Raw genomic sequence first — 23,195 nt, 5'->3', positions numbered from 1 at the left:
ATAATAAATGCAAGATGCCAGCACCAAAACACGAAACAAAACAATCTCTTTTCAAAATAACCCCAGAGGTAAGCTGAAAAATACAGAAATGCAACTTAAAAAAAAACTTTGGATCATGAGTAAGTCTACGAATTAGAAAGCAAGAGAATCAACTCTAAAATAATTAATACACACTAGCAATGTAGCTGGCAAACATTGAGGCAATGAAAAGCCTGTGCTTTTTTAGAAATAAAATCAACTTGGCTGCAAAGCATGTGACATCATGGAAACAAAACAACTCAAAATGTTAGGAGGAGTGGTGGGAAATTATTGTTGCTTCTGTCACCAGCATCAGTCAGCTAAAAGCAATTTATGCACAATTAAATTATCCTTAAAGCAAAATATCTACCAGTAAATATTTGGAAGAGATAAGATTCTCAAAAGGCACTTATTTTGTGGAAGTCAACAGGAAGACACACCTTCTACAGAAGGTGGCAGTTCTTCCAAGGACTCAACTTCCCTAAGAATCATTCCCTTTCCATTGGGAATCTCAGCTGGGACACTTTCTTCAGTTGATGATGTGGCCTCCATACATTTGGAATCGTGAGCCTGGGCTCCAGCTTCTGCTTGCACTAAGTGCTCAGCAGACCACTGCTCTTGAACATGCTCTTGCTTAAGAGCTAGTGCTGGCTCCTCTTCATCAGACGCTGGACTCTCAACAACTTTTTCTACTCAAAAGGAAGAAGTGGACATGTCAGGACAAGAGACAACACAGATGCTGTAACAAAACAGTTTTAATGGGACACTTTCAGCTCTGTTTTGAGAAGTAACCATGTCATTTAAATACAAATGACGAAGGGAATTTGATTAAGTAACGCTACCTGAAAGCATATTTGAGAGTAGCTTACAAGGTGGGAGGTGGGGCGTGGTGGGGGGGGGGGGGGGGGGGGAAGGAGGAGGTTGAACATAATGCTAAAGAAAGGTTTTTCAGGACTAAGAGGGAAAAGAGTAGAATGACTATCGGACAACACTTTCGAAGTACTAACATAGCATGAGTAAATAGTATCCTTTTCCTTGATTCCATGCACATATTTTCAATTTAGTAAATATTAATAGAAACAGTTTATTTCTTCTGATCAAGTACAATCCATCTAGGAATCTGTTTTCATTTTTAGTTTGTTTTGTTGGCAATTGCTATTGTCAATTTTCTTGGGAATTTAACATCTCTGAAAATGGCAGAAATTCATGATGACAGAGTCATGGCTCATAGCTGCTTTACTTAATTTCCTTTTAATGTTTCATTACAAATTACTTAATAATGAGTAAGCTGCTCCAGATTCAGATTATAAATGTATAGTTTTGGTGTGTTTTAAAGATTTATGGATATATCTACTTCTAGCATGATAAAATACTTGCAGGTCACTAACATTATATACAGTTGTAATCAGTTTTACATGTCACAAAATCACCTTCAGCTTTCTTTTAGTATCAATGATCAAATACATGATATAGACTCAAGGAAGACCTTTAACACACATTCTCAACATGGTGGACTTTACACGGCTTTTGCTGGATATGCTGACAAGTGTACATATTGCTGAGAAGGACAACGATGCCTGAAACTAACTTTATTTGCATTGTAAAGAGGGCACTTTGTTAAATAATTAATTTTTGCATGGTTTAACTGTGCTATAAATCCAGTTTGGTATATTTTTTGAGCAGAATTCAGCTTAAAATTATTAAATCTAAATTGTCAGGGACATTGGGATTCTTTAGTAAGGAAGAATTTTAAGAACTCACTGATTTTTCATGTTTATGACCTGTAGAGCGGATTCTGCAGTCTTCTTCATTGTATTTCAAATTTAAAGCAACTTCCAGCACTTTAGTTTAGAAATACTTGTGGCTTATTTAATAATTATACCATTTTAAAAGAACTTATGAAATTTGCAACAAAAAGCACAATATTTTAACAGCCATGCTTCATGTCATCAAAACACTGTATACAAATGAAAAAGATATTTGAATTGTAGTTTCTGATTTCATGGTGAATTCTTACATGAACTGACACTTTCTCCTGAGATATAGTACAGTACTTTGCCAGCTCAACACTGCAAATAAATTAGTGTCACAGGCCAAGAGCTGAAAGTGTTTCAGTGATTTACATCAATACTGGAATGAATATAATTTAGCATGCCAGAAATGAAAGCTATGTGGAGCACTCACATATTTAGTGCAGCATTAGGTGAAAGACATTGTGAATAAAATAACAGTTAAGTGCACTGAATTCATGATTCATGCACTGTTTTATCCAATGTAGGAAGTCCCCAGCTTAGTTCTGGTCACAGGTCGAATATTGTCAAAGCCAGAAAGCTTGTGTTGTAATTGTTTTAAGTTTGCTACTTTTTACATATAAAATAAATGATATGAAGTTAAAATAATTTCTCAATTAGGTAGTCAATTATTGTGAATATTTTGCTTTTACTTTCTTGAATTGTTTTGGGGATTTTGTGCTCAAATTGGGAGATGACACTGAAAGACAATGGAACCTGTTTTAACTTGATTCTGCTGAATTTATCATCAAGCAAATTTGGATGCAGAGTGAAACTGCCTTCTACATTACTCTGGTACCTGTCTATACTTCAAGTTGATTTTTCATATCAAAATTAATTTAGAGCAGCTTCGTATCACCAGTTACTCTCGCTAAGAACTGGAGTGAGACTTTTTTCATGCAACGGATCATAAAGCTGACAGTGTTAGCAATTTTGATGCAAGAATATAGTAATACACTTAAGACCAGAAACGTCCAGTTTTCAAAAGTTAACATTTCCCAAGAAGAAATTAGAAGCTACAGTCCATGTGGATTATTTATGGTACTCTCAATAGACTGCTAGATACTTTTAATCTACTTTGGGTACTATTCCTAAAAAATAATTAACTTATATGTGGCAAAGTTTGCAAATCTGAATGTCCCCATTGCATGAAAAGATATATTTTATGAAATATATAAAAATACTTCGCAAAAAGTTGCATCTTATAGCTAGTAAGATTAAAATCATTTAGATTCAATATTAGGATATTTGGTAAAATGCAATATTTTTGTCTACAGAATGGAGATATGCAGACTTTTCAAAGTGAACTTTTTTTTTTAAAGTAAGGAAGAGGTAATTTCTTCCTTGCTTTGATATGTTAGCTTCTTTTTTGGTTCTTACATTCACCAACCGGAGATGTTGCATTAAAATTTGTGGGATGGGGAATAGAACTGTGGGCTGATCAATACAAAATTGGAAGACCATAAACTCGAACTCTTAAGTCTGTATGATCTAAGTTTCATTGTGAAATTCTTAATGGGTATTTACACATGAGAAATGCAAATATGTGTAAAATTATGTATTAGGTATCCCCAATACAAAAGCAAATCAAAATTTAATCTAGATTCATGGGTATATTTCTATAAAATAGCTGATGTGTTTGCATGGTATCTTTTTATGTACTAATTCAGAACTTCGCCAAATATGTTTAGAAAATTAGCCCTTTTTGAAGTGATTTTGAGCAAGAGCGCAAGGGACTTCACTCCCATGTGGAACAAAACAACGGGACTAGTGAACTCATGCAAGACAAAAACAAAGGGGGAGGGAGGTGGAGAATAATAAATAAAAGGAACCATGCTTGGTTCACCTTTGTCCTGACTATACAACTCATCTGCCTGTTGAACTGTGGCACTGGGGAGTGTACTAGTGGCAGTCCATTGTGAACTGAATAAAGGATGCTCATAGTACTCCTCATCAGAATTGTAAGGCTCTTCATCGTGTACAGAAACAGAAATGGAGGGGGCTAGGAGTTTGCGCTTCTCCTGAGTGGTGGCAGGCTGATAGCTTGAGCACCTTTGGAGAGGTTTTGCCTTAACCTCAATCCCTACATCTATAAATAGACACAGGGATGATTCGACAAACAGACACAGGTTCACAACAAATACATCAGCTAAGTCAGTGTGATGAAACCAACCATGAAGCAAATACTCAAGTCCTCATAAATAGATCAGTGCTTGCCATACTATGTATTTAAAGATTCAAGGCCATAACAAGACTGAAACAAACACTGACAAAACAAAACTCCAAAAGTCACCTGATCCTTAAGCCTATGTTGCACACATTTGTTTGTAAAGAGCAGTGGTGAACTGTAGACACCAAACTTGGAAATATTGTGAACTTTGAGGAGGGTAATGGTAGACAGAGGCAGGCTAGTGCTATGAACAGATGCATGGAGGGTGAAGTTCAGTGCAAAGAATCATGAAATGAATCACTGTGGCAGAAAGAATGAGAAGTAATATGATATAAAAAATACATTTCAGAAAGTAATTCAGCACAACAGAGAGACCTGGAGTTTTAGGACCTTTGAAGGCAGCAGTTTAGCAAGAGAGTGATAATAAGGCACTTGGGATCCTAGGATATATAGATAGAGAGACTGGGAAGGATGTTACTGTAGGCTTTATGACCCCAAAGACATCCCAAATTCATGTGTGCCACCAAGGGGACTGGCTCAGCAATTTCTTTCTTTCTGGAAGCATTCAGCAGGGATCACTGTTCAATTAAGGTAGTGAGCCCCTGAGAAGTAGGTTCGGCTGAGGCAGTTCAGGGACCAAGAGGGCACCCCAACATGGAGGCATCTACAGACAGTAAATAAAAGGCTGCCTGCTCTGAACACCTCCTTTGAATTGTGATAAATAGCATTCCTTGCCTGCAGCGAATTTTAGCTTGACATGGTGCCACCAGCTCAAATTGCCTCCTGCACAGCCACAGGGATGTGTCTAACTGTGCATTTAAGAAACAACTAATCTAACTCACTGCCCAACACTATTTGGTGTTTAGCCACTCCAAATGTGATTCGATTGTTAATACATTCAAGACTCGATAATAGTTCCAGAGTGAGAGATTTCAGTTATCGTGGATAGGTTGTACTTATCCTACAAGTACCAATTGTAGGTACTTGTACAATTGGGCCAATTGTACTTCAAGGGCGGAAGTTTAAGAGATGATGTAATAGCAATGCTCAAAATCATGAGAGCTTGAGTCAGGGGAGGAAAAGAGAACTTGTTCCCATGGGCAGAAGCAGATAGTGATGTTAGGCATTTGGGAAAAAAAAATGGTGACACAGGACAAGTCTTCTCACAGAGCAAATGTTTCAGATCAGGAATGTACAGTCTGAAAGTGCAGCAGAATTACAATTGCGATTTGCAAAGGGAGTTGGAAATTCGCTGAAGAAAATTGTAGGGCTACAGGGAAAGGGAAGGGGTGTGTGAACAGTTGAGTCACTGTTTTAGGAAGTCAGTAAAGAACCTGAAATCCTAAATGGCCTGCAACTAAGCTGTAACTAATTTATAATTCTGTGTTTCTAAACTGCGATGGATTATATTTTATTGCATCATTTACATGTTATTAACACCAAATATTTTACTTGTAGCATAAGTTTATGTTCCTTCTACATATGAAACTTTAACTTCCCTCCATGAGTGCCAATTGTTACCCCAATGTTTTCTGTTTTTGTTACAGAATTCAAACTCCTATTCAACTGCGCACAGGAAGTACAAATTCTCAGATGTTATAATAGCTGCCCTTCTATTTTGAACAGTGAACAGATTTAATAGCAAGGGAGTCAAATTCAGAAATCAGAAACAGGTGGTCTGAAACACTACCTTTCACAGTTTAACTTTATTTAATCAAAACCTATTGCTCTAACTGACAGTTTTTTTTAAATCAGGGAAAACAAATCACAAAATAAAACTATATTAGAGCGAAGAAAATAAAAAGAAAAACATGACAACAGGATTTAAAAGAGCTTGCTTGGTCTTTCATTCCCTGATAAAGAACAAAATCTAACTAGCCCTCCTCACTCTTCAACCTTTTATTAAAATTATACAAATACCCAAGTTATATCTTGGAAGGTTCATAACTATATGTTCTGTTGATACATTACTCTCAATGGAAAGGAGGTACTTCAAATTGCTCATTAAACAAAAAACAGTATTTACTCAAGGAAATGTTGAATTGAAATGATAGCATAGATATGTTATTGTTTTGCCTTGTACATCTCAGGTATTGTCATTACATAATTACTGCATGCCCAGTTTCATCCACTGATGTAGTTCAAATGCCAATATGTTAAGCCTTGCAAATCATCCAAATGCTTCAATGAAAACATGGAAGCATTGAATAATCCAGTGGTTTAAAAAAAAAAACACATTTTATTCTAAAATTGGATTAGAATTCCTTCTAATCAACAATTTATACACTCACATGCACAAAAACAAACACAGTTTTCAACAGTCAAACAGAGTTACTTATTTCAGTGCCCAGAGGTACAACCACGCCATTCTCTTACCTTTCTCTGCTGGTCCAAAGTGCTCGGATGCTGGAGAAGGTGGTGGGGATGGTGGTAAGTTGGCAGAGTCTTCTACTATTCCATTAAAAAGAACAAACAAAAACAGACAACTGTTTTAATAGGAAACTATTAATAATTTGAACATCACTATATACTTTTTTAAAATCACAAGACAAAAATTCTTCATAAACCAAATGAGCTTGGTCAGAGCCAGCCTGTAGCAAGAGAGAAGTGTAATATTCGAGACGTTGGCAACCTGTATCACAAGGCTGAAGATTGTTGATGACGGTAAAGTCTCACCACTGATGAGGAAATCAGGACCAGATCCCACTTTGGCTGTTTGTAGGGTGCATTGGTAGCACTGTACCTGGAATGGGGCTCTGTTAAGGATGACAACTATCCTAAACAGCTCAGCAGCACCATAGCCAGTTGCAGCCATTATGGAGGCTGCATCACTGATGTGGGGATATCTCAATGGTAGGATGCCCTTGGTGACAGATTAGTGTGAATGAGGGAAGGAAGTGACCCAGAGGGGTTAGGGCGTAGAGCTCAGTAGACCATGGAGGATCAGTGAAGGGCAACACCCTCAGGAACCCACTGGGTCTCTCTTAGGATGTCTTCATGAGCACTTAAGAGCTTTCAATTGAGCACTTTAGAAGATTAGTTGACTGCCCAGTGGTCAGTTGAATCACTAGATTTCCCACCATTGACAATAAGGCTTAGTGGTGGCAAGACATCGGGCTTCCCTCCTGAAACCTCCTTCCACCTTCCAACTTGGCACCATTGAACAGAGAAAGCCCTGCCATAATGTGCTAACAAATGATCAATCCAGGACATGAATTTTGCTTCACTCTCTATGCATGCACCTCCAGTACTTCCTGATTTTATGAAGGGAGGTGGTAAGGAATCACGTTGACCATATATTAGCAGGCAGACATGGGAATAACATTGGTACCTTGCTGTTCTGCTCATTTCCAGTACGTTAATAATTAACTGCTTTCCTTCTGTTATTTCAAGTTGGGAATACCACTACAGGAAATGAATGGACATGATTCGAGCCAACAAACATCTGGCTAGAAGTGGGAGGTTGGGTGTGAGGTGTAGATGGGTTGCAAAATTATTTTGTCCATGTAAAGACACAGCAGAACTGTGAAGGTTTGTAGCTCAGGTTGAGGTTTAGGGTGTAGGTTTGCTCGCTGAGCTGTAGGTTTGATATCCAGACGTTTCATTACCTGGCTAGGTAACTTCATCAGTGGCGACCTCCAAGTGAAGTGAAGCTATTGTCTCCTGCTTTCTATTTATAGGTTTGTCCGGGATGGGGCTCCTGGGGTTTGTGGTGATGTCATTTCCTGTTCATTTTCTGAGGGGTTGATAGATGGTATCTAGATTTATGTGTTTGTTGATGGCGTTGTGGTTGGAGTGCCAGGCCTCTAGGAATTCTCTGGCATGTCTTTGCTTAGCCTGTCCCAGGATAAATGTTTGTCCCAGTCGAATTGGTGTTTTTTTTTCATCCGTGTATAGGGCTACGAGGGAGAGAGAGGGTCATGTCTTTTTGTGGCTAGCTGGTGTTTGTGTATCCTGGTGGCTAACTTTCTTCCTGTTTGTCCTACGTAGTGTTTGTGGCAGTCCTTGCATGGAATTTTGTAGATGACGTTGGTTTTGACCATGGGTTGTACTGGGTCTTCGGAAAACAGAGGAGAACCACCTATACAATGTATTCAAGAAGAACGGATACTCAAAAAATACAGTCTGCAGATTCCTCAAGAACAAACCACGACAAGCAGACCAAACATAGCCAGAAACCCTAACCACCTTACCATACAAAGAAGTTTCAGAAATGACAGCCAGACTACTAAGACCCCTCGGAATCCTAGTAGCACACAAACCCACCAACACTCTCAAACAAAAACTAACAAACTTAAAAGATCCAGTACAACCCACGGATAAAACCAACGTCATCTACAAAATTCCATGCAAGGACTGCCACAAACACTATGTAGGACAAACAGGAAGAAAGTTAGCCACCAGGATACACGAACACCAGCTAGCCACAAAAAGACATGACCCTCTTTCCCTTGTAGCCCTACACATGGATGAAAAAACCACCATTTCAACTGGGACAACATATCCATCCTGGGACAGGCTAAGCAAAGACATGCAAGCGAATTCCTAGAGGCCTGGCACTCCAACCACAATGCCATAAACAAACACATAGATCTAGATACCATCTATCAATCCCTCAGGAAATGAACAGGAAATAACATCACCACAAACCCCAGGAATCCCATCCAGGACAAACATATAAATAGAAAGCAGGAGATAACAGCTTCACTTCACTTGGAGGTCGCCACTGATGATGTTACCTAGCCAGGTAACGAAACATCTGGATATCCAACCTACAGCTCAGTGAGCAAACCCACACCCTAAACACAGCAGAACACTTAGCTTGTAAAGAAATTGAACAGTATAATGGATATACTGATAACAGAAAATGGTTAAATGATCATGGTTTTGTTCCCACATAATTAGGCTGGTGCGTAACCAGCAAAATTAAATGATGGTAAATTTATCCACCTGCCCTGATTATGTAGCGTGCTAAAAAGTGATACAATTGTTTAAAATTGCCTCAGAGGTCATTAGTAAAGAAGTCAGTTATACTAAATCATTCAAATTTATGATTTGTTAATTAATTCATGTGTTTTATGCTGAAAATTGTAGAGTATGGGGTCACTCACATAATAGAGAGAGAAGGAGAATTTATATTTCTCGGAGAATCACAAATTTATGGAATTCTTTACCTGTAGAGGCTGCATTATTGAGTATATTCAAGGCCGAGATAGACAACGTCTCAATCAGTTAAGGATTTGGGGAAATGGCAGGACAAGTGGAGCAAGGATTATCAGATTAGCCATGATTTTATTGAATGGCAGAACAGACTAGATGGGTGAATGGCCTACTTCAAATCCAACATTTTAAGGTCTAAGTAACGATACATTACAGTACAAAATAATTGCTATATTTCAGTTAAGAGGAAAGATATTTTTGGAAACAGAAAGTGACAGCATTAACATATTGGAGCAGAAGATAATTAAAAGCAAAGAAACAGTATTGGAGATATTTACAGGACTAAGACTCAACAGATTCCAGCACGTGGACTCATTCAGGGTGAAGAAGGTAGCCGCCATTCAGTATATCTAGTCCCTGCTATTCTCAGCAGATCAAAATAGCCAGGCCCACTGCCCTACTCGATTCCTGTAGCCCCGCAAGTTTATTTACTTCAAGTGCCTGTGTGCTCTTGTCTTTCACTTTCTTTTCTCAGGTTTTCTGTACCCACCTTCTCCGATTGTCCTAATCTTGTCATCAGTGGAAGTCCCTAAATTCATTGATGTTTACTCAGGATAGGGATCTCTGGTTATGGGTATTCACGTGGCTAAACAGACCAATTCTTGACTTCCTTATCGTTGGGCACATGTGTTGTACAGCTCGAGAGATAATGGGAGCCAAAAAGGAGGATTTGTTCCCTTTCCTTTTCTTCTTTGTCACTGTTCTGCCTCATCATTAAGATATTGTCAAACCATGGTTAACTAGAAAAGTTAAAGATAGTATCAAACTAAAAGGAAAATCTTATAATTACACAGTCATAGGTTCCAGGCCAGAAAACTGAACAGAACATAAAAAGAAAGCAAAGAATGATTAAATATTAATGGGGAGGTAAAGTCAGGGAACAAGATAAAGCTAGCCAGTAATATAAAAACAAATGAGAGTTTCCATTAAAAAAAAGAAAAATAAAGTGCATCCTGAGAATTAATAATGCGAAATGAGGAGATGGCAACTGAGTTAAACATACATGTTGTGCAAGTATTTTCTTTAGACGACATAGGTAACGTCCAAGCAGTGACAAATCAGAAAATGGAAGACAAAGATGAACTCAGCTAAATTACAACCAGAGAAGTGGTACTGAGTAATTTCTGCAGCTGCAACAAGTGCTGAGTCCTTATGGATTTTATCCTAAAAGAAGTGGCCAGAGTTCACTGATGTAACGATTTTCATTTTCCAAAATACTGAGTTTGGAATCAAGAGGAATGTAATTCCTTTTATCCAAAATGAACAGGAGACTGAAAGTGGGAAATTGCAAGCAAGTTAGCTTAACGTTTGCCAAAGGGAAAATGTTAGAAACTATTGTAATGACAGCAAGGCACTTGGATCCATTCAACAGGGAGATCTGAATAACTCATATTTCATTAATCTATTAGAGTTTTTTGAGGAGGTAACGTGCTGTGGATAAGGGGAACAGATGAAAGCACTGTAGTTGATTTCCAGAGGGCATTTGACAAAATGCCACTTCAAGCGTTACAGGAGAAAATAAAACCTCATGGTGTACAGATAGCATACTGGCATAGACAGAAGTTTGAACATCTTATGGGAAGCTGCGGAGGCAGATATGGGTCTTTTTCATGTTAGCAAGATACAATATTTGCTATGCAACAGAGACCAGCGTTGGTCCTTGACTATTTATGACTTATCCAAATGGCTTGAGATGACGCTGCAGTTGCCAGGTTTGCAAATGACACAAATATAGTTAGGAAAGTAAGTGTGAGGAAGGCCTGAGATGACGACCAGAAATACAGATCAGTTCAGTAAGTGGACAAAAGCATGGAAAAGAGTATGGGGCAAAGTATGGAATTGTTGTGGTTCTGTTCGCCAAGCTGGGAATTTGTGTTGCAGACGTTTCGTCCCTGTCTAGGTGACATCCTCAGTGCTTGGGAGCCTCCTGTGAAGCACTTCTGTGATCTTTCCTCCGGCATTTGGAGTGGTTTGAATCTGCCACTTCCAGTTGTCGGTATATCGAGTCCAGGTCGATGTGCTTATTGATTGAATCTGTGGATGAGTGCCATGCCTCTAGGAATTCCCTGGCTGTTCTCTAATAGTCGGCTTGTCCTATAATAGTAGTGTTATCCCGTTCAAATTCATGTTGCTTGTCATCTGTGTGTGGCTACGAAGGATGTAGCCACACACACAGATGACAAACAACATGAATTCAACTGGGACAACACTACTATTATAGGACAAGCCAAACAGAGAACAGCCAGGGAGTTCCTAGAGGCATGGCACTCATCCACAGATTCAATCAATAAGCACATCGACCTGGACTCGATATACCGACCACTACAACGGACAGCTGGAACTGACAACAGGAAGCGGCAGGTTCAAACTACTACAAATGCCGGAGGAAAGATCACAGAAGTGCTTCACAGGAGGCTCCCAAGCACTGAGGATGTCACCTAGACAGGGACGAAACGTCTGCAACACAAATTCCCAGCTCGGTGAACAGAACCACAACGAGTACCCGAGCTACAAATCTTTTGAAAATATGGAATTGTCCATTTTGTCAAGGATAACATAGCATTATCAAATTAGTGAGAGATTGCAAAGCTGTGATTCAGTGGGATCTGGGTATCCTCAAACAATAACCACAGGCAGAGTAAATAAAAAGAAAAGCTAATAAAATATTAATGCTTATCATAATGGTTTAGGTTCTGCTTTAGTTATACAGGACCACATCTGGAGTATTGCACCAAACGGTGTCTTTCTGTTCTTTTTTCATATGCCACGAATGACATAGATGTTACCAGTCTTCATAATTCACAGAAAGCTTTTCCTAGTCATTAACTTCAATGCTGCAGTGCTTCAAGGAGAACTTCAGTGTGCGCTTGAAACTTTTTCTGTCCCTGTCTCTGAAATAATGGCCATTTGAGAAGTGACAGAACAGGTCACCCAGGTAAGAGCGCCCAGTTCGATTTTACAAGCGAGTTGTCTGAATGTTTGTGGAACTGGCTTCACAAAGGATGCAGGCATTTATTCAACAGCCTCCCATCATTGAACCTGAAGCATGTGGAAGATGTATTGCTGAAAACATTGACCAGCTTTTTTATATGTCAAGAATGCACAACCCAAGTGTGCCTGCAGTACAGGAGTATGGTGACAGCAACTGCACTGTACTCTCAGTCTTTCTATGACTTATACAAATCTTGGATGTCAAATAGTCACTGCTCTAGTTTGAAGAGGTGTTAGCATAGCTGCTCCATTGTGAGATCATCATCATCAATGGTGGCTACCAAGGGAAGTGTTCAACATATTCGAGAGTCTGTCTTTCAACATTACAGAAAGTGAAATGTTCGGCTGACCAGGAGAGGGTTGATATGAATTTTGATTTGGCACAATTCAAGGAACAGGCCACGTTTGTTGTGTGCAACACTGAAGAGATCAAGAGTGGCCTTCACATTGGGTACAGTGAGTAATGGCACTGCAGTTAGCTGCAGCACACTGCAAACCATGTATATTTAATTTGGATAAACGAGCTTTGGCATGAAAACAAGTGAGGTCAAAATGTTTTCCATCGAGATGGTTTTAGTACTGGTGGTAATTTTAGTCAGGTAGATTGTAAACATTGTTGGTGCTATCTCACAGCTTTGCTTAACTCCAGCCCAGATTTCAAAGGCATTTTGGATATCCTACTCAACCTTGTAAATCTTTAGCACAAGGAGACACTAATGGAGGACAATCCCAGCCTTTCTAATCTATCCGCAATATTCCATCTGTTCTGGTAAATTTCCTCTACACCCTCTCAAGGATATTCACAGCCTTCTTGTGATGACCAAAACTGGATGCAAAACTTCAGCTGGAGGTCTAACCAGAGCATTATAAAAGTTGGGCATAATTTCTCTGCTTCTGTATTCAATGCCTCTGGTTATGAAGTCCAGGAGCCCATACGTTTTGGTAATCTCTCTCAGTATGTTCTGTCATCTTCAAAGGTCAATATGCCTAATCCAGCTTCTTCCCCTTGTGCACACTTCAGAACTATGTCATTAACTCTATATTGCCTCTGCCTATCCCTCCTGTCAAAAAGCATCACCTCACAATACTGTTCTCAACTTCTTGTCACTTGTCTGCCCAATGTACTAGTCTGTGTCCTGTTGCAGGCAATTCATGACATGCTCACTGTTGTCCATGTCACTAAATTTATTATTTGCAAAGATTAAAATTACCCATGCATTTAAAGACCCAAGTTATTCCCATACTGCAATGTGATGATAGTATGGCTTTAAGAGGTGTATTTTGTCCTTTTTTATACAATAAAGGCTGAGACAGAGATGTCAAGCAGTCTGCTCCAAAGCAAATAAAGAGCTTGTGATGCCTTGGACATTTTTCGTAAAATTTGGAACAATGTAAACAGCCTGAATGAGTGGGGTCAAGCTCCCACAGAATCAGGAGTTTTAGTTTTAGTCTTCAGTTGCAATTGCTGGGATCTTGAAGCTGGATGTGGAAGCTGTTTTGCCTTTCTGTTATAGCTAAAAGCTGGAGTTTTCTTCCTGTTGTTAGGATTGCATGTGAGACAGTCTATTTTACTGATTTTGCCTTTGCCAAGGGTGTGTTTATAGGATGTAATTATATTGGAATAGCCACTGTTTAGTAGTTAAATCATCTATAATTCTTGTTAACGGGGTGGCACAGTGGCTCAGTGGTTAGCACTGCTGCCTCATAGCACCAGGGTCCCAGGTTCGATTTCAGCCTCAGGTGACTATGTGGAGTTTGCACATTCTCCCTGTATCTATGTGGGTTTCCTCCGGGTGCTCTGGTTTCCTCCCACAGTCCAAAGATATGCAGGTCAGGTGAATTGGCCATACTAAATTGCCCATAGTGTTAGGTGTATTAGTCAGAGGGAAATCAGTCTGGGTGAGTTACTCTTCAGAGGGTCAGTGTGAACTGGTTGGGCCGAAGGGCCTGTTTCCAATCCAATCTAATCTAATCCAAAAAAAGTTTTCCTATAGAATTTAGTTATTCTAATTTTCTTTTGTATTTTAAATATAATATGAATAAAGTGTGTTCTGCTTCAAGACTGGTAGTTTGACCAATCAAATTTCATCTGGAACGCAGTGCCTGGCACCTGCCTTTAAAATAAGAAAAAGTTGGGGTCCAGGCTATCATCTTAATATATTTTGAGGAGGTCTGGTCCATAATGGCAAAAAGGAAGCAGTGGCCCTAGCACTGCTCCTTGTGGAGCTTGACTACCTATCACTTTCTAGACTGAGAAATGACATCTACTACAACACGTTGTACGGTCATTAAGACTATTTTTAATCCAGTAGCATATTGGCCCTCTTATTTCATGAGATTCAATTTGGTTATTCAGCCTTTTCTTTTACTTTTCTGTTTTATCCTCATGTGCGTTCTTCAGACCTCTCCAAGTACCTGTTAATCATCTTCCCCTCCAAAAGTGTATCCCCTGGACACTAAACTAAACAGCCTAATATGGAAGTAAATCAAAGGAAATGCTGCATCATACTGACAGTGCTTTTCATTGCTTATCATTTACACTTAGTTTACCCCATTTCTTTAATTAAAAAAAAGCTTTCAATGTTTCTTTCGATAAATAATGATACCAATGCTTTCACGATATCCTTGAAACTTGTGACTGTCATTTTGGTTTGTGCGATGATACTTCTGGTCAACCTACCAACTACAAACTCCTACTACATAATTTGATCACAATGTTTAGCTTACACCTGGAGAAATCATAACCTTGCAATCCACACCTCTAAAATTGCCTATGAGTCAACGAACAAAGACCTCCAATGTGCCACTGAGACAGAGCGCTAAATGAAGCAATTTAAAATCATGAGGGGGTAATATCTTCCACTTCCAGCCACTGCTCTCAGTGATGAAAGGTCAGTGAGAAAGAAGATTGATGAAATTCATACTTGTAGAATAGTTTTGTTAGAGTTCAAGGATTTGAGCATGATCCATTTCATTGAAACCTGGCTAACCTCAGAAGTTGCAAGACAATCCAATTTATATTGCCAGATTTGATCTATCACACCAGGATAGGTCCATTACTGCTGCAAACAAATACACACACGAACAAATGATGCCTCTGATATTTCCAGATTAAGAAACATTTTGCTAAATTTCTCAAACCTATATTCTCTCTTTTTCTATCCGTAAAATGAAGACTGATATGTGCAATACTTGTAAAGGAGCTACTAATGGATCTATTGGGATCATAGTGTTGGAGCATTCTGATATTTCATAATTTTACATGCATTTATGACAATATTCATTTCCCACTTCCTGCATTTTTTTATTTTCTTTCTACTTCTCTCTTTCTTCATCCCTCATATTACCTTTCTCCCTTATCTTTTTATTATTCCCTCACGCCCATGGACAAATTTATGATATTACATTGTCCAGTCAGTTGATTTTGAATGTACTGCGTACTTTCAATAGTTTAACTGAGAAAACCCTTTTATGGAATAACAAAATTGCTAAACAAGAGATGTATCTGATGACAATGCAGTGTACAATTGGAAATATATCAGATTTCTCAAATCTTCCTTTCAATTTTTTTTTCTATATACCTCTAGCACACTTTATTTCTTCCTGGTTTCTCCCACGGTTACCATTACTATGCAACAGGTTCTCCTTTTTCCCTTGGGAGTGACATACGTTTTGAATTTTGGTCAGGTAATTAGGGTAAGTGGTGTCGTGACTTAGGGAAAGTGGGCTTCACTTCTTGGGATCTTGGGAATTTTTAAATGAACTGGTACTATGTAAGTGTTTTTTAATAGCTTTCTTGCCGCATTGCAAAGTACAAAGAATGATGTCAAGGATGGTAGGAGGATAGATTGGTTTGATTAATCCTGTATTCACCAGAGTTTACATGGATGACAGGTGATCGGATTTAAACAAAATTCTAAGTGGGCTGGACAGACGAGATGCATGGAAGATGTTTTCTGTGGTTGAGGACTCTAGAATGGAGGTGACAGTCTCAGGATATGGGTTAGGCCATTTCGGACTGAGATGAGGATGCACTGCTTCACTTAGAGAGTGGTCGACCTGCAGAATATCTGACATAAGTCTATGCAGGCCACGTCATTGAATATATTCAAAAAAGATCATCATCTTTTAAGATTGTATAGGCTTCAAGGGGTATGGGGGAGAAAGTAGGGTATGGCATTGAGATAGCCATGATCATACTGAATGACAGAGCAGGCTCAAAGAAACAAATTACCTGCACCTGATCCTAGCTTCTATGATAAATACGCTGGAGTAGTTTCAACAGAGGCAGATTTTTGTGATGTATTTTGCTTTTTCATTGTTAACTGTTCATTTTTTGAGATTTTAAATGAAAAACCTGTGCACTTAGAATCCAAGTGAGGAGGGAAGTCACAAGTCTACACCAACCCTCAGAAGAGCATCCAACCCAGACTCAGAACCCCACCCTATCCCCATTTACCATGGCTAATCCACTTAGCCTACATACCCCTGGTGTCCAATTCACCTAATCTGCACATCCTTGGGCTGTGGGATGAAACTAGAACACTTGGAGGAAACCCACGCAGATGCTGAGAGAATGTGCGAACTCCACACAGCCATCCAAGGCTAGAATCAAATCTGGTCCCTAGTGCTGTGAGGCAACAGTGCATACCACTGAACCAGTGCTGCCCAAATTACAATGAATTTCTGAATGGACAATGAAAAATTTGAACTGTTGCCAGGACTTACTTACAATCTTGAGTGAGTGTGCAACATTCACCTGATTGAGTGTTTGAAAGATGTATTGGATATACTGATTTTCTCCATCCCTCAGATTCTACAATGGTCCCAAGAAATTGGAGTTTAGCGTATGTAACATTACAATTCAGAAAAAAGGAGGCGGGTGGATCAGGGAAATACTGTTCAATAGTCTGACTCCTGTCATTGGGAAAATGCTAAAATTGATTACTAAAGAAAGGCTTAATGATTCATTTCAAAACCCACAATTTTAATCAGGAAAGGTGATTCTGGCTTGACAAAAGGGAATCATCGTTTGGCAAATGTGTCAGGATTTTTATGAAAGTAACTAGTAAAATAAAATTAAAGGACAACCATTAGATGTGACATATTTAGATTTTCCAAAGAGATCTGATAAGGTACTGCAGAAGAGGCTAATTGACAAGATAAAGGTTCACAGAATTGGAATTACTCATGGTTAGGGGATGAGCTAACAGACAGGAAGCAGAAGTTATGGATGAATGCAGCATGTTTGAGTAGAAAAGCTTTAAGTGGTTGAGTGCAGCAAGAATCAGTGCTGTGGCCTCACACATTTACAGGTTATACTATTCTTAGTTGGAGACCAAGAATAATCTACTTTAGGAAACTGACAATACAAAGTCAAGTAGGGTTGAAAATTGTGAAGATGACAAAGGTAATGCAACAATGATTCATTACATTGGTTGCTTGGATAAGAAAACTATCGTTGGATGAGCGATTGAATAAATTGGTCCTATAAATCTCTAAACTGCAGCGAGTATGAGTGGTTATATCATTTAAGCATTGAAGATTCTGAAGGCGCTTGACAAAGTGGATACAGATTGTTTTTGCTGGCTTAGGAAACTAGAACTTAATCCCAATCTCAGGATAAGAGGCCTGAGTTAAGGAGATTTTTTTAATCTTCAAAAATTGTGCATCTTTGGCATTTTCTATTCAAGGGGGCTGAGGATGCCCCATCACTGAGTCTTTTTTAAGAATGGAATAGATTTTCTTTTGTCTCTTGGAGAATCAAACAAAAGCAATAATATACTGGAAAGTGGGGTTGAGGTGGAAGATTAATTGTGACACTTGTGTGACAGAGCAGGCTAGAGGGTCCACATGGTTACTCCTGCTCCTATTTCCTAAGTTCCTGTATTCCTATGTGGCCTAGGGATTCCAGCTCAATCCTCAAACACATTATGTACCAGCCGATTGCTTACCATGACGACTGATGTTCTTGCATTCACACCCAAAGCTCTTCCCAGTTTCAGCCAGCAACTAAATTAATCTATTTTAAACTTATTTTGTGTTACATTGTAATGGCTGTCAAAGCAAGATTCAGCATCAACAATCTAAATCAGGACAAATCAAAAGTAAAAAGAGACGACAATCTTTGCCCTTAGGATAATGGAAACTATACCCATTGATTAAATGGTTTACAGCTTTAAGGTGCAGGGATACATTTCAAGTTCCTATTTTCAACAAAGCAACATCACTGTCTCATTATAAACATTATCAAGAATATAGTTTCTGTACCTGAAGTTTGCTCTCTTGGTAAAGTATCTTTCACTTGTTCTCCTTTCAGTACTGCCACTGCCTCCGCTGTGACCTCCTGTACAATCCTGGCAGAGATCACTTCTGCTGAACAGATATGAGAAAGGTTAGTCAGTTTGTGAATGTGATCAAATTTGTTTTGACACCTGAGCCTTCAAAATAAACATGAATACACATAAATAAGTGTTGATAAGTTATTAAAAAAACTCAATTCAATTAATCAAATAAGATCATAATAATTAGAGTATGAGTAGGATGTTGAACTCATTAAGCCTACTCTGCCATTATGATAATCTGACATTGGTCTTAAGATCAATTTCCTTTCGAGCCCTCCATCATCCTCTACTCCCTGGCAGATTAACAATCTGTATACCCTAGCCTTAAATAAATTCAAGAGTCAGTCTCCACTGTGCTCCATGGAAGAGAACACCAAAGGGTAATGACCATGAGATAAGAAATTTCTGATCTCCATCCTGAATGGGAGAGCACTTATTTTTGAACTATGCCCTTGAGTTCTAGATGTTTTATAGCTTAATACACAACAGGTGCCATATATGAAACTTTAATGTCCTAATACACAAGATAGTGAGAAAAATAATATTATTCTGCTTGCATTATTCCACTCATTTTAGTGATTTGTATGCTGACAATTATGTTTTGGGTGAATATGTAAAGTAGCGATATGAAATTGCTATAATGAACTGTGTTCAAATGTTATGTCACTTTTAATTTGCCAGTCAGGAACTAGCTGTGATAAATTGGGGTTAAATTGGAACATCATTTTGTTCAGTGGAAAATCATTTTTACTAATGCCAGGTTATCAATCAATGATGGGAAATATTTGTTTTCTGTTAGACTGACAGTTTGGCATTTATCAATTGTTTTCTTTATGAATTGTCAGTAGATACACAATCTATAATGACTAGATTATAAGATATCCTCTAATAAATTGAGGTGGTGGTAGAATTTGGCCATGTCACAAAACTAGTAATCCAGAGACACATCTAATGTTATAGGAACACAGGGTCAAATCCCACAATCGCAACTGGTAGAATTTAAATAAATTAATAAAATCTGTAATTGAAAATTAATCTTAGTGGCAACAATGAAACAATCATTGATGGTCATACAATCCATTCTGGCTCATGAATGTTCTTAAGGGAAGGAAATCTGTTATCCTTACTCTGGTCTAACCGACACATCACTCCAAAGCCCCAGTAATGTGGTCATTCTTAACTGCTCTCTGAAATGGCAGAGCAGGCCACTCTGTTCAATGGGTAAATAAATGCCACATTCCATAAAAGAAAGAAAAAGTATCCATATTGTTTTCTCCATAACAACTAAACATAGTGCTTTCTTCTACTTGCATTGGAATGAAAAGGAAAGATGATTGGATAAACTGGAAGGAAATGTTGACCATTAGGATGGTGCACCATAATAGAAACAGTCAAAGAAGAGATGGTATGGATAAAAAGAGCCCCAGAAAATTTGAAGCTAGTATAGGAAATGTTGGATGACTAGAGAGTTTAAACTAAAATGAGACTTTTCAAAATTTGTACCTGGGATGTAGATGCAATTGATTAGGCCTACATTAATTGCCCATCCCTATTTGCCCAGAGGGCAACTAAGAGTCAAATCATACATTGCTGCGGGTTTGGAATCACACATAGGCCAAACCAGGTAAGGAAGACAAATGCCCTTCCCCAATGGAATTAGTGAACCAGGTGGGTTTCTTCAACAATCTGACAGTGTTACATGGTTGCCATTACAATAGCTTTTTATTCCATATTTTCTCTTTATTGAATTCATATTCAATTATCTGCCATAGGAATTTGAACCCAAGTCCTCAGAACATTAGGCTGATATTCCAGCTTAAGAGTGACCATCACCATCATCACCACCACCACCACCACCCACCCCCCACCCTCACCACAACACTGTTGCCCACCACCAACCTCCACCCCCATTTTAACCTAGGTTTGATAATACAAAAGGAAAATCAAGTCTCAAACAACACGTAGACTGCAAGCAAAGCAAAATTTAAAAACTGATACAGGATCTAAATAGAGATCAGTGAGAAATATAAACAAAAAAGTGAAAGCTGTTAACATTAAAAAGTAAAATAATTCCAATGGATGCTCGTGATAAGGCAGAGAAAGGAAATCTTGTAGATAATGAGGAAGGAATAATGTTGAATGTGAACACAGTGTCTGTTTTCATAGAAATAAAAGGATACAGAAAGCTGTGGAAGAGGGAGTGGAGAAGCTTAGCAGATCCATCAATAATATTTCTGCCTGACCTGTGCGATGATACTCTGGCTTTAAGAGGGTTTTTGAAAAGAGATTTTAGGACAGAGGTGAGGAGCTGTATACCAGAGCTTTTAGAGTAAACAGCTTGTGTGGTCTTCAGTTTTTTTTAAAAAAATGTTGGAACAATAGAAGCAGCCTGAATGGCTGTGGTCAAGCTCCCAGGGAACAAAAAAAAGCTTTTAGTTTTCAGCAGTTGGGATCTTCAAGTAGTAGTTTATTGGTCAGCGCATTGCGTATAGGAGTTGAGAGGTCATGTTGTGGCTGTACAGGACATTGGTTAGACCCCTTTTGGCATACACTGTTCAATTCTGGTCTCTCTGCTATAGGAAGGACGTTGTGAAACTGGAAAAGGTTCAGAAAATATTTACAAGGATGCTGCCATGATTGGAAGGTTTGAGTTATGTAGGCTGAATAGGAGAGACTGAATAGATGGACTATTTTCCCTGGAGCAGAGGCTAAGGGGTGACCCTATAGAGGTTTATAAAATCATGACCAGCACGGATAAGGTAAAGAGACAAACACTTTTCCCCAGGGTAGAGGAGTCCAAAATTAGAAGGCGTAAGCTTAAGGGGAAAGATTTAAAAGGAACCTCAGAGACAATTATGTTCACACAGAGGTGGTGGTGGTGGAGACTGGTACAATTACAACATTTGAAAGGCATCTGAATGGGGACATGAATAGGAAAGGTTTGGGGGGATATTGACCAAATGGTGGAAAATGGGACTTGATTTAATTTAGGATATCGGGTCAGCATGAATGAATTGGACCGAAGGGTCTTTTTCCATGCTGTCAATCTCTATGACTAAGTGGAAGCTACTTTTCCCCTTCTCTTGGTTACAGCCAAAAGTTGGGGATTCTCTGCCTGTTATGGGAGTTGCTATCTGTTTTCTGAATTTGCCTTTTGCCAAGGGTATATTTATGAGATATTAATACATGGGAACAGTTAATTAGTAGTAGTTACCGTATCTATTATTCTGTTAGGTTTTCTAGTAAATTAAGTTATTCCAATTCCTTCCTTCTACTGCATTTTAGCTATTGTGGATGAATGAAGTATAACTTTGCTTTAAATCCAAAGATTTGACCAATTGAATTACATCTTTAACACAACACCTTACATTTATCTTTAAAATAAGAAAAGATTGGGTCTAGACTATGTTCTGAATATTTTTTTTGGGGGGGGGGTGCAGGTTTAGTCTGGCCCATAACACCTGTCTATTCAAACATTTGACAAGAACAATTTGTGGAGCTTCTGGATGGTTGTAGATAAGTTGATGCGGCTATAAGGAGAGACTAGATAGGCTTGGATTGTTTTCTTTAGAGCAAAGACGACTGGGGGGCTGGGGATGTGGAGAATAAGTGAAGTGTACGAGGGGTATGGCCACTGTAAATAGAGAACAGCTGTTCTCCTTGGCTGATGGCTCAATCACGAAAGGGCATAGTTTTGGGATAAGGTGCAGGAGATTCAGAGTGGATTTGGGCAAAAAACATATTCACTCAGCAGGTGGCAGGAATCTGAGAAGGTGCTGTGGGGTGAAAACCTTACAACCTTGAAAATATAATTTAATAACTACTTCAAATATCATAACATTCAAGGAAATTTGACAAGTACAGGAAATTAGGATTATTTGCTCTTTAGTGCGCTATTTAGTGGTAGTTACGTCGGTGTGGACTTGATGGGCCAAAGGGTCTTTTCTGAATTATATGAATCTATGAAATACAAAAGTAAAGTCAGACCTGAGCACAAGAAAGCAAGTCTATTAGTAATTTCTGTTAGCTGCATATTAAGAAATAAGTGCAAATTTTCAGAGCCTGTGAATTATTGGAGTCACATTCTAATCATGGTTATTATGTGTTTACAGTTAATCCATCTTTTCACAGCACAAAATAAATACATCAGACCAATTTTCTGCAAATTCCTGGATGATTTGCTCCTGTGTTCACCTTATCAGATCCAATTAAATACATTCTCTTTGAGACACTCTCTCTTTCAATTATCTGGATATCACAAAATTGCTGGACTTGGATTATTAATATAAATTATTCCCACCACAACCATTTGGGGCTGCTGCTTAACATATAGGAAACCCAGTTAGAGCTCATAAATGTTTAGGTCAATCTTGTCACCCACATTTTTGTTTAGCAATAATATTCAGGACTCAAAGATGTTTTGACGTTCAGAAATTATTTCCCCTGTTTCCATCTCTGCCACATGAACGTTTTCTTCCTGGAATTTATCTTTCTCTGGTTAAGGGGATAATCAATTGAGCCTGCTATTCACTTGGATACAGGTGCACTATTGACCTTAATGTCTTGTTATATATACTATTGACATTCCAACAGTGTGAAGTGCAAGTAAATCTTATTAACATCACTTGTCATTGCAGCAATTTCATGCATTTTTTTTCTATC

General features: G+C 38.6%; 1 protein-coding gene across 1 annotated transcript in view; it reads right to left on the bottom strand.

The window, feature by feature from the left end:
- Positions 1-23,195, bottom strand: part of LOC132817643 (microtubule-associated protein 2-like) — a 254,774-nt gene that overhangs the window by 44,713 nt on the left and 186,866 nt on the right. The window contains exons 5-8 of the mRNA XM_060828143.1: positions 18,460-18,564; positions 6,355-6,429; positions 3,655-3,897; positions 459-707 (exon numbers count right to left, since the gene is read on the bottom strand). Coding sequence (XP_060684126.1) covers positions 459-707; positions 3,655-3,897; positions 6,355-6,429; positions 18,460-18,564 — 672 coding nt within the window. The remainder of the gene's footprint in view (positions 1-458; positions 708-3,654; positions 3,898-6,354; positions 6,430-18,459; positions 18,565-23,195) is intronic.

The sequence above is a fragment of the Hemiscyllium ocellatum genome, chromosome 7, assembly GCF_020745735.1.
Source record: "Hemiscyllium ocellatum isolate sHemOce1 chromosome 7, sHemOce1.pat.X.cur, whole genome shotgun sequence".
Taxonomy (NCBI): Eukaryota; Metazoa; Chordata; class Chondrichthyes; order Orectolobiformes; family Hemiscylliidae; genus Hemiscyllium; species Hemiscyllium ocellatum.
Note: the sequence above shows the minus strand (reverse complement) of the source record. Positions and strands in the feature narration are given on the sequence as shown.